Here is a 12,411-nt window from a genome sequence, read left to right as displayed (position 1 = left end):
AATGTGTGCACTATGCTCAGTTACAGTTTATGATGTAGAAGACTGTGAGCGAATACAAGAAGTTACTAACTTGCAGAATTGGTGTGCAGATGCAGATGAATTTCACCGGAGGTAATTGAGGAGGTATACTTTGTAAGAGGAATAAGGAAGCCACACGCTTCTTGGAAATTAAGTATAAAATTTTTTTTGGTTACCCTGGCAGTAGAGGTAGTTTCACAATGGCAAAACATTGCATATCCTTAGCCCCTGCCAATCCTCCCCTACTACTTTCATACTGCCAAAGTAACCAAGAAACTTTGATAACTATTTTCCAAGAAGCACATGGCTTCCTTATTGCCCTTCATTGTTTTGATTATTCTATCAGTAATTTTGTTAATGTTCTTAGCCTGATAGCACCATAAAAATAGGCACATTGCATTCTCATGGATGACTTCATTCTGATCCTTGATGCAAGTGTAGCTGTGTTTGTTGTTGCCAGCCATTAAAGGTTGATTCATACTTTGCTGCAAACTGGAGTGAAGTAAAAGTGTGTTGTGTCCTCTGGAAATGTGGTAATTGTCTGCTGGAGTATATTTGATGTCTGGGTGAGCGCTACTTTCCCAAGGTTTATTCACCTGGATCCAGTCCAGATCAGCAGCCAATTTCAATGATGTAATCAACCATAAATGGCACCAATTAATTGTCTGTTCAGGAGTGCAGATGTCGAGAAGAAAATTCCGGAAGTTCAAGAGAACAGCTTGAGATGCCGGCTGTGCCTGACCATCATGCTGGGTCAGAGCTCGGTGCTGCCAGTAGAGTAGGCGGCTAAAGTTATTCATAGGGAGATACAATGCAGAAACAGGCCCTTTGGCCCACTGACTTAATGCTAACCCTATTAAGCATCCAATTTGACATTAGCCTACCCTAAGCCATTTTTATTCTCCACATGTTCCCAACAAACTCCCCACCCTCCCTTCCCAGATTCTACACTCACTTACACACTAGGGGCAATTAACAGTTGCCAATTAACTTACCAACTGGCACATTTTTTGGGATTGTGGTGAAAACCCACTGGGAGAACGTGCAAACTCCACACACAAGCACCGGAGGTCAGGATTGAATCCAGTCACTGGTGCTGTGAGGCAGTGGCTCTGTTAACGGCACTACTATGCCAACTCCTGCTGCCGTTGTGTTGCAGTTTCTTCCTTTCTGTTAGAGTGATGTCTGTGATCTGCTGAGTATTAAATGGATTAAATGATGATTGTTGAGTGAAGATTTGAATTCTAGTTTTTGCTGATGTCTCTACTCTCTGTCCCCGGCACTATAGAACAGCTTGCCTTTGTATTGCACCTTTAATGTAGGGAAGCATACATTAATGCGGCAAACATTTGACACTAAGTCAAAAACAATGAGGGTTGGGGGTATTTAGGACAGTGGGGGTCCTGATGGAGGAGAGAGAATTGAAGATTTGGGAAGTTGATGACAACTTGGGTGGCGAGTGTGGAGGATGCGTGAAATGCCAGCGTTGGAGAAAAGCGCAGTTCTCTGAGATTTAGGGAAACAGTGCAGAGACAGAGAAGTGAGGTTGGGTTAGGCTGAGCCTTCCAAATAGGCCGAAGTCGGCATGGTTTCCCTAAGGGGAGATCTTGCCTGACAAATCTGTTGGAACTCTTTGAGGAAGTAACAGGCAGGATAAACAAAGGAGAGTCAGTGGATGTTGTTTACTTGGATTTTCAGAAGGCCGCTGACAAGGTGCCACACCTTGCTAAACAAGATAGGAGCCCATGGTGTTACAGGAAAGGTACCAGCATGGATAGAAGATTGGCTGACTGGCAGAAGGCAAAGAGTGGCAATAAAGGGGGCCTTTTCTGGTTGGCTGCCGGTGACTAGTGGTATTCTGCAGGGGTCAGTGTTGGGTCCACTACTTTTCAAGTTATATGACCTGGCTGATGAAATTGAGGGCTTTGTGGCCAAGTTGCAGATGATACAACGATAGGTGGAAAGGCAGGGTACTGTTGAGGAAACAGGGAGTCTGCAGAAGGACTTGGACAGGCTGGGAGAATGGTCAAAGAAGTGGCAGATGGAATACAGTGTAGGGAAGTGTACGGTCATGCACTTTGGTAGAAGGAGTAAAGGCATAGACTATTTTCTAAACGGGGAGTGAATTCAGAAATCAGAGGTGCAAAGGGACTTTGGTGTCCTAGTGCAGGATTCCCTAAAAGGTTAACTTGCAGGTCGAGTCGGTAGTAAAGAAGACAAATGCAATGTTAGCATTCATTTTAAGAGGATTAGAATATAAAAGCAAGGATGTAATGCTGAGTCTTTATAAGGTGTTGGTCAGACCACATTCGGAGTATTGTGAGCAGTTTTGGGCCCCATATCTCGGGAAGGATGTGCTGGCATTGGTGAGGGTCCAGAGGAGGTTTACAAGAATGATCCTGGGAATGAAAGGGTTAATGTATGAGGAGTGTTTGATGGTTCTGAGCCTGTACTCATTGGAGTTTAGAAGGATGAGGGGGTTCTCATTGAAACCTGCCGAATATTGAAAGGCCTGGATAGAGTGGACGTGGAGAGGATGTTTCCAGTAGTGGGAGAGTCTACGACCAGAGGGCACAGCCTCAGAATAGAAGGACATCCCTTTAGAACAGGGATGAGGAGGAATTTCTTTAGCCAGTGGGTGGTGAATCTGTGGAATTCATTGCCACAGGCTGCTGTGGAGGCCAAGTCATTGGGTATATTTAAAGCGGAGGTTGATAGGTTCTTGATTAGTGAGGGCGTCAAAGGTTACAGGGAGAAAGCAGGAGAATGGGGTTGAGAGGGAAAAATCAGCCATGATCGAATGGTGGAGCAGACTCAAGGGGGCTGAATGGTCTAATTCTGCTCCTATGTCTTATGGTCTTAGATGAGGATTGTGATTCAGTACTAGGATCACTGGTTTGCTCTGGGCTCTTCCAACTGGGCAAACCCTACTGTAATATTTCAATAGCAGAGATGTGTCCTACTTCATCTATATACAAGTGCACAAGCAGAAATTGTGTATTTCAGGTCAGCCTCCATTTCCTGTGCAGAACCTTATCGAGGCCATGATGGAAACCATGGTACTCAAGGAGAAACCATGCCTGCTGATTGAAAGTATCCAGTCAGTAATAGGCATGGGAACTTGTGGAAAGACTTAGCTTCTGCGAAATGGAGGCAACCAGTTTGGAACTGGCCAAGATATGAGGAGCTTAAGTCCCTGCTGATTCAGCAGCGATTTCATTGCCAAAGTTCAATGTCGTGTATAAAACTCAGGAGTTTCTCGAGAATTGTGAATGTTGAGCAATGCGCGAGAATATGTTCATTGAGAGGGGAGGAGAGAATTCAGAGTGACGTTGGCTGGGGGAAGGGAGCCTTGCATGAGGTTTTTTTAAACTGCCTGTGTGTTGGCAGGGAGGAGGAAGAGACGGGAAGTGTCCTTTTATTTTGGCCTTTCTCCCTGTGTGAAAGGGCAGGCTAGTGAGCTCATCTAATGGAATTCCTCTGACTGGGTATTGCGTGCCCCCTACAGGCTAGTTAAAGTATTGTGGATGCTGGTTGAGACATTGGCACTTCCTTTGGGTCCACAGTACCTGTTTATGAGATATGGACGATGCCTAACCTGGTTTGGTGATTAAAATTGTCTGTTTATTTTAACCATAAGTTACTGTGAACTCTGTACCCATGAATGTAGACATTGCCCTCCCTGCTGATCCTATTCACCTCTTAGATCAACCTCCAGAACTAACAGAAAACTCCGCAAGGATCAAAAGTCTTCTATACCTGCAGCACGCATTATTTGTACTGCTAGCCAACAAAATGGAAAACAGTCACTTAGCATCTTGACTCATGTCCCAATTTATCTTTTGACATACGTTTGTAGTGTTGGTGGGAGCACATGGTATGAGGTTGACTAAGGCTTCGCTGAATGCTGAAGCATGAGAGAAGGGTTCATGCTTGGACCTATTTGGCCCTTCACCAGAAGAGGAATGGAACTGAGCTTTGGTTTCTGAGACCGTTTGTGGTAATTTCCATTAGAATTAGATGTAATCCTGAAAAGGACAATTTTGCAAGGATATGGGACAAATTTGGTCACTTTTGCAAAGAGATAGTAATGTCACCTCTACTGTAAAATTCAGTGTGCCCCGGAGTTGAGTTGTAAGGCAACCTGACCAAATTTCTAGCACAACAAGGTACATGGTGTGTTTAATTACCTTATCTATATCCTGCTCTGCAAGAGTCAGGTGGAGATTATTGCAATAACAATACAAACACTAGGAAATATTCTGGCCATTGCTTTATTAGTTGGGCTGCTGCCATGTTTCAGGAGTTTATTTGAAAGGGCTGGCACCATTGCTTTTCTGCTTCATGTGATGCCACTGACCCTGGGTGGTTAGGTTACAGTGGAGCTCAGATTCCGTGTATTTTTCATTTAGAAACAGAAATTTGACATGTCCTCTTGTAAAAAGAGTTTCACAAAGGAACTCCATAGAACAGTGGTAGCATTGTGCTTGGGTCAGTGTGATGCCTCCTTTGTTTACCCAGTCTGGCAGTGAGTTCAATCTGTTCCCTGGAGTGCTGCCAATCATTACTCCTGTCAATGTAGTCATCTTTGGCTTCAGATTTGTGTCCAGTAACTGACCTCTGTTTAAGCAGTATCTCTGACCACAGCAATCTGCAGGAGTCTGCCTGTTCTCCTTTTGCTTTGCGCTAGTCATTTTCCTATTAAAATATTAACCTAGTGATCAGCTGTGCTGTTCTGTGGTTAACTGTACCTGTCAGTATTGATGTACCCTTGAGGGTTAGATGCAAAACTGTACTGAGCCTCCAGGGCAGAGGAGGAAGTATTGGACTATTAAACACGTACGCATTGCAGGATTCATTCCTACAGCATCTGCACTGAAATCATTCAACTGCTCAGTTCATTTTAACTTTGGATCCTGCAGGATACACTCTGATAATATCCAGCAGGTACACAGGATTTGCTTGGGGTGGCATATTAATTAATGCAGAGGTTGTTCAGTGATTTGAATATTTCAATGTCTACTTATTTCTCCCCTCTTCCCCCCCCCCCCCCCCCCCCGGCAGGTGTCCTGGTAGTCAATGTGACCTGGCGAAACAAGACGTATGTTGGAACCCTTTTGGACTGCACAAGACATGACTGGGCACCACCAAGGTGAGCAAAGGATTTTGAGGAAATCTGTATTGTGGCGATATCACTGGCTGTACATAGCAGGCATCAGTCATGTTTCTTTGTACCTTTTTTTTTAGCTCATCTAAATAGCAGGATAGATGTGGATAAAAAAAAAACACCTGTTTTAGTTTAACAATCCATTAAAACATCCACAGTCTTCTCGCAATCACATCCAAATGTTGCTTTATGTGTCACTTGGTTTGCCTTCATTATCCTGGCCCACTGTATGGATTGGTACCGTGTGTGAAGCCTCAGCCTTCATTCAACAAAATCAAAGTTGTTCTGTGACGTAACTACCTATATCCATACTTACCCTATATTTTCCTTGTGTAACTTTGGTTAACAAGGCTTCATTGGATGGCACGCAATCAAAAGTTTTTCATTGTATCTTGGTACATGTGACAGTAATAACTAATACCATATTTTGAATTAACAATTATCCTAGCATTAACTTTGATTTTGCAAAAGCAAATAACAGAGTTCTACCACTCTTACAAATGTTTCTGAACCTCCCTGAAAGGACTGGCTCTAATTTCTAGTTCCACCAACCCTCTGAGTTCAGAATCAGGTTTATTAACACTGACATATGTCATGAAATTTGTTGTTTTTGAAGCAGCAGTACAGTGCAAAACATAAAACTTGCTGTAAGTTCTCCCTACTATCTTGAAGTTTTCTGTCAAATTCCTGGATATACAGCCCCACCTGTCGTTCCTGCTAATTTAGCCCTTGGAGTTGAATTGTACTTCTCTTCATGATATGCAGTGTCCAAAACTGAACGTAGTACTCCAGGCATGAGCTTCATAGGGTTTTGTAATACTGATGCATAATTTAAACCGCAACCCACAAAACTCTCAGTATAAAGGCGAGCATTCCATTGGGCATTTGATTATTTTCGGTACCTGCCCTATTCATGACATTCTAATGATCTGTGTGTACAGGCCACCTAATTTCACTGTGTATTGGGCTTACTTCTTTTTGAACTATCCACTAATTTGAACTGAACAATATAAATCATATGCCAAAGTACAGTGACAGTAGTTTTTTTGAGTTATGAAATATCTGAAATAAGGCACTTTGAATTAAGAGTAGACAGTCAATAAATAATTTTTTCTGCACATTATCGGAGCGGGGAGCCAAGCCACTGCAATGAAGTGCAAGAGCAGAGAATGTTAGTATGTCTGTTCCTCTAAATAGCTTATTTTAATCTTTAATTCTCTTAGCTCTGTCTTGAGCTTGTGTGGCAGCTGTTTTATCCATTGTGGGATAATTAACTTTGAAACTATTTTGACACTGAAGAGTTTAAGTTAGCGCAAGAACATGACACCAGTAGACATTACAAAAGAGTGACAGGACATGACGAAGCATCAGTGATCCTTTGTTCTGAGTGCTTCTGAACTCACCAGCTTTATTGTGGGGTAGTGCCTTGCAGGCACCAGATGATGATCGGTAGTAAGATGCGTGTGTTCCTTTTGCATTGTTTGATCAGGTGTGGGAGATCTGGAACCAGGTCACTGGCATACTTGGTGAATGGATGAAAGTATCACCGTTTTTTAAAAAAAAGAGAGAAAAGTCTTAAAGACAAAAATATGTTTCTCACTTCATTTCTCAATGACACGCCTGCTCTACATCACTCATTAGAACCTCCATTATTTCTTCAGTGGGTCATGCCTAAGATTTGTAAGCTACCAGTGAGAATAGCAACTGCATATCACGTTCTATCCACGCCACACCATAACTCATTATGATTCATTCTAGTTTTCATGTCTTTGATACTCCAAATCTGTTTTGAACTTGCTATATCTTAATTTCCTGTGTACATTGGATTGCATAGGTGGTGGTGTCCTCTGCTAGGTACTTGATTATCTGTTAAATTCAGGTAAAAATATCCTTTCACCGAGGAACCTATGGAGTGCTGTCTTCATTTCCCCACAGTAGATGACTCTTATTTATGTTTCCTAGGTTTTGTGAATCGCCAACAAGTGACCTTGAGATGAGAGGAAACAACCGAGGGAGGGGGAAACGAGTGCGCCCCAGTACAAACGCTCCAGTGATTGAGGCCACCGTGGTTCCAGATACCAAGGTCATCAACAAGACCCGGGCATGTACGAGCAGCAAGGGACGTCGGGGCAGCCAGAATTCCTCTGACAGACGTACCCCCACGAATACCGTTGAAGACGTCAAGGCAAGTCCTTCAGCAGGAAACAAGCGTAAAAACAAGCCTGCTCCAGATTTGGATTTGACCTCGAGCTCCGAGGATTCAAAGGGAGGGAAAAGGATGCGCTCCAACTCGCGCGGAGCTGCAACCCCGACCCCCGTCATGGTGGTGAAGCCTGAGGCGTCTGTGCCCGAGCATAACTGTCCATCACCTGTCCTTATTGACTGCCCCCACCCCAACTGCAACAAGAAATACAAACACATCAATGGGCTTCGGTACCACCAGGCCCATGCACATACAGACAGTGACGGTAAGATCGAGGGTGACATTGACAGTGAGGAGAAGAACTCTGATGGCGAGGAGTGCACCCAACATCCGTCACTGAGTCAGGATTCTAGTAGCTGCAATGGTTCCTCCAGCTCCCACACGTTCTGTCAGTTGAAGGGCTCCATGTCCCCAGCGCGATCTGTCACTCCAAAAGGCAGGAGGGAAGGCAGCATGGAGGCCACAGCCCTTCCTCTGCTGTGAAGCTTGGAACTGGGAAGAGCTCCAGTAAAAGAAAGCCTCGTCAGAGGCTGACGCCGAGTCTGGTGGGTTGTACAATGTCGACTGTTCGGAAGAAGGACTTGCAGTTGCCAGCCCGAGTGATGACACAGGAAACGATGGCGATGACTCCACGGAGAAGAAATCTGTCTTGGAAAAGGATAAAGCCAAGAAATCAAGCAGTTCAAAATCAGAAAAGCTCCCCCTTAAAAACAAAGTCAGCCAGGCCCATTGTCCCTGCCATGACACCAGCGCAGATGTATAGTTTCTCCACTGCCACTTTCACTGCATCAGGCTCAGGGCCAGCTCCTGGTCTGGCTACCACCGTCGTTCAGGCAATGTCCAAGAGCCCGCCACTCAAACCCATTCAACCCAAACCCACCGTCATGGGGAGCCGTCCACGGTGAACCCAGCACTCACACCCTTAAAGGAGAAGAAGAAAAAGGAGAAGAAGAAGAAGGATGCCAAGGAGGCAGTGAGTCCCAAGCCACTGGGCAAAGTGGGGAAGCCGGAAGATAGCAAAAGCCCTTTTCGAGATTCCACTGCTGATTCTGCGCCCAAAAGCGAGGGGCTCTTGAATGGCTCTTCCGAGTCGCACGAAAGCCGCTTGGCAAGTATCAAAGCTGAAGCGGACAAGATCTACAGCTTCACCGACAACGCGCCGAGCCCATCCATTGGTACGGCCAGCAGGTTGGAAGGCACTGGCCTGGTCACGCCTATAACACCCTTGCACGTGGTGACACAGAATGGAGCTGACAGCTCCTCGGTGAAGACCAACAGTCCAGCGTATTCTGATATCTCCGATGCAGGAGAAGATGGAGAGGGGAAAGGAGATGGAACAAAAGTCAAAACGTCATCTCCAGACCAGATGGCCAAGGAAAGTGCCAAGAAAGCCTTATTTTCTTCCTCCTCCTCCTCCTCTTGTCCTCAAGAACTCAACCACCTTTAAATAAAGAAACCCACTCCCCTTACTATCAAGGTTATGACACGTACTATTCTCCCAACTACGCCCACTCGAGCCCTGGAGGTGCCAGTGGTGGTTCAACGGCAGGAGGCCATTCAGTCAAAATCAAGAAGGAAGTGGATGAGGAGGGTGTGGAAGTGAGGGTCAAAGTTGAAAGCACAGACGATAAGAAGACTGAAATGAGCAGTGCTGGCCACCATCCTTCAGTGATACAGCAGAGGTCGCAAATGTACATGCAGCCTCTATATTACGGCCAGTATGCCTACGTGCCCAGTATGGGTACAGTGATCAGGGATACCACAGTCACATGATGAGTACAAATCCAGGGTACAGGCAGCAGTATGAGAAAATGTGCGAGGAGCAGCATAAACAGAGGCAAGAGCAGAACCGGGGGAAACACACCAGCAACGATCCTGACAAGAAGCAAGAGCACAGCGTGAAAGACCGAGAACGGGAAGAGTGGAAGCAGAAGGCTCCTGCCTCTGCCACCCTCTCTAAAGCACCTAGCTTGACAGACCTTGCAAAACCTGTGCCTAATAAGCCCAAGGACTCAACAGACTCTATAAAATATGGCATAATGGCAAAAGCGGATGATGCCTCCAAGTTGCAGTCACAGCAGGCAGAAGGATTAAAGATGAAATTAACTGAGGGGAGTCACCTTGGGAGGAGTTGTGTGAAACAAAACAGGTCTGGAGTCGAGCAAACACTCTGGAATGGATCCAGGGCTATGGTATAGACAGGTAAGATCCAAACTTAATCTGAAAAGTCATATCAGGTTTTCTGCATTACCAGGCTGCATCTTTTTAAACAAGGATATTAATTTAGCTCTGTGTTGACCCCGTCTGGATTATAGTGTGGTGATATCACCTCATACTTGACTGAAGGGCAATTAATCATGATGGGTGCTGGAAACAGTACAATATTAACAAAGACTGAACTGACACACAAATAGGAAAGCAATTTGCTTTAGCAGTGTTTTTCACATTTGACGATGGTCCAAAGTGCTTGGTAACCAGAGAATTACTTTGTGAAATAGAGTCACTGCTAGACAGAACTGATGACCAATTTGCACACAGGAAGATTTTGTTTTTTTGGATGGCTAGAAGTTAAATGTTGACCATGAATCAACGAACTTCCTGCTTTTGGACGAATGCTTTTGATTCTTTTACATCCACCTGGGTAAGTGGGAGAGGCTTCAGTTTACTGTCTTGGTTGGAAAAACAGCACACTTGACAGTGTAGCACTAGTGTAACCCTGCACTAGTGTTAAGCTGAAGGCCACATCCACCAACTCAGGAAAAAGGGTTCCTTGCAGAGCTATGACATCAATAAAATAAATATTTGTTCCATTTAAGTTCTAAGGATTGGTGTTGCGAAGGGGAAGAAGAGCCATATACGTAAGTATTAATGATCTGGAGGTTCTTTATCACGATACTGAATAATCAGCTTCTAATTTGAAAACTTCAACTCATTAACAATCGTAGTTTATTAGAGGTCAGGAAGTCAGCGTGAGTGTGATTTGAACATCAAATTCTTATTTTGATTGGTTTGTTTGGAAAGTTATGTTTCCTGGTTGTGTAACATTCTGCACATCATCAGATGTTGGAGACCATGTGTCATGCTTGAAGAAAGCTTTCTAAAAACCAAAGTCCCACTACAATAACTCTGATTTGTAAATCTGGACTCTCGTATTTGAGACCATCAGGTTTATGTGGAGTTTTTGGCCTTTGTTGAAGAAGTTGACTGAGGTACAAACAATTAACCCTACTCCTTCAGTAAAAAGGACCAGTCAGGAGTTGCACAGCCCTGAGCAGTTCTCATTCCAATGTTCCATCTGTGGAAACCCCTGGCACCATTAAGGCCACTGGATCATGGTGAGCAGAGGAAATGTGGTATTTTTCACTGTTACACGTTTTTATTCAGTTAATGACATGCCACAACTAGTTTTACAACATTGAAGCTGCTTCCAAGCAAATGCTTATTTTAAAAATCAACCTCACTTAAGGCTTCAGCTGAACATCTTCAGATTTTGAGAGTGAACACAGCTTCAGGTTGTCTCAACTTTCCAAAGGGAAAACTATAGGACGTCAGATGTTTACTTAATGTCAAGTGCCAACACAACCATCACTTTCTTAGGAGTGATTGTACTGTTATTGTTATTGCTTTGGCCAACACCTTCAAAATTCGTTGACAGTCAGCTTGAACTACACGGCCATTTATACAGACTCGAGTTAAAAAGCTTATATGATATTTTAACTAGTTATCTGGTGGTATTGTTCATTGTGGATCGTGTGTACAGTTCATCTGTTTGCCCCGTTCTGCAACTTGAGCAATACCAGCTCCTGTTTACACTTGGCATTCCAATTCTAATATTAAAATGTGACCAAAACTTGGAACAATTGGATAGAAGGTACATGCATTACACAATGTTCGTAATCTAATATAGGTATTTTTCATATCTGACTGAGCACCTTGGGTAATTTGACAAATTAGAAGGTACAACAGAGAAGTCTGATCTTTAAGAAAAACATTTGTGATACTGAAATGCAGAGAAGACTAATTGCTTAATTGACTGATCTTGCATGTGGAAGGATGGAACCTCTTTATTGGGAGAGGAAAGAAATCAGCCAGGGTTCACACCGCCCTTATCGTCAGCCAGTGACTTCAGGCTGAAGTTAATGAGTGCAGGAATTGGATGAGGGTAAGATTCATTGCTGCTTGGATGCTTCATTATATCACACAAGAGTGTCAGGTCCACACCATTGCTGGAGCTCGGGTACATGAAGTGTTGAGGTGAGATGGTACTTGACAATCTCCTCGTCACATCATGCTGTAAAGTATTGTTGGTTTTAGGGGAATTACAAGGTTGCAGAAGGGGACAGGGAATAACATCACTACCCAACCTTCGACTTCTAGGATTTTCATTTCATATTTATTCATATATTACATTATCTTAGCTTTTTTACCTGTAGTGTAGAACCTTTAATTTGTCTGAATTTGTGTTCAAGTGTGATTTTATGCTCTTTTCACTTGAAAACTTTGGCGAAAAATTCTTAGATACTATATTGTTTTGAGTGATATTAGAATATTAATGGGATTTCCAGTCAGGTCTCAGCCCAAGTTCCGGTTGTAACATTGCCTGAGATGATGCGAGAACTTTGCTAATTGTGACGGCCACAGCTCCAACACCCAATAAAGAGAGGACACAGATGGTTGACTGAAACCACAGTCAGGGGTGCCTTATTATGCAAGTTGTTCTATCTGCATCTCTTCCCATTTTCATTAGCAGTGTCTAAGGTGCATTAGTGTTTTAGTGAACGTAATGACTGTTGGAGAGGGAACGCACAGAAACTTCCTTTTGTGGACATTGTGCTATAACGAGGCTGCCAATTTTGCCAGTGATTAGGATTACAGAGTGGCTCAAATGTTGATATCTTTGTGTTGGATTAAACCAAAGAGACATACAGTGATGTACAGTAGGCTGCGGTCAAATGCTTTAGCAGGAATTTTTATTCTCTGTGACAGATAAACTGCTCTGTTCTAAGCACTGCTATGTTTCCAG

The 12,411-nt window shown here is 43.8% G+C and overlaps 1 protein-coding gene across 1 annotated transcript in view; it reads left to right on the top strand.

Annotated features, from left to right (window-relative positions):
• LOC127585219 (zinc finger protein 609-like) overlaps window positions 1–12,411 on the top strand; it is a 160,374-nt gene that overhangs the window by 124,029 nt on the left and 23,934 nt on the right. Inside the window, 9 exon segments of the mRNA XM_052042489.1 lie at window positions 5,083–5,170; window positions 7,148–7,845; window positions 7,848–7,882; window positions 7,885–8,099; window positions 8,101–8,270; window positions 8,273–8,787; window positions 8,826–9,120; window positions 9,123–9,528; window positions 9,530–9,590. Of these exon segments, the coding sequence (XP_051898449.1) occupies window positions 5,083–5,170; window positions 7,148–7,845; window positions 7,848–7,882; window positions 7,885–8,099; window positions 8,101–8,270; window positions 8,273–8,787; window positions 8,826–9,120; window positions 9,123–9,528; window positions 9,530–9,590 (2,483 nt within the window).

The sequence above is a fragment of the Pristis pectinata genome, chromosome 32 (genome assembly GCF_009764475.1).
Source record: "Pristis pectinata isolate sPriPec2 chromosome 32, sPriPec2.1.pri, whole genome shotgun sequence".
Classification (NCBI taxonomy): domain Eukaryota; kingdom Metazoa; phylum Chordata; class Chondrichthyes; order Rhinopristiformes; family Pristidae; genus Pristis; species Pristis pectinata.
This window is presented reverse-complemented; position numbering and strand designations above follow the sequence as displayed.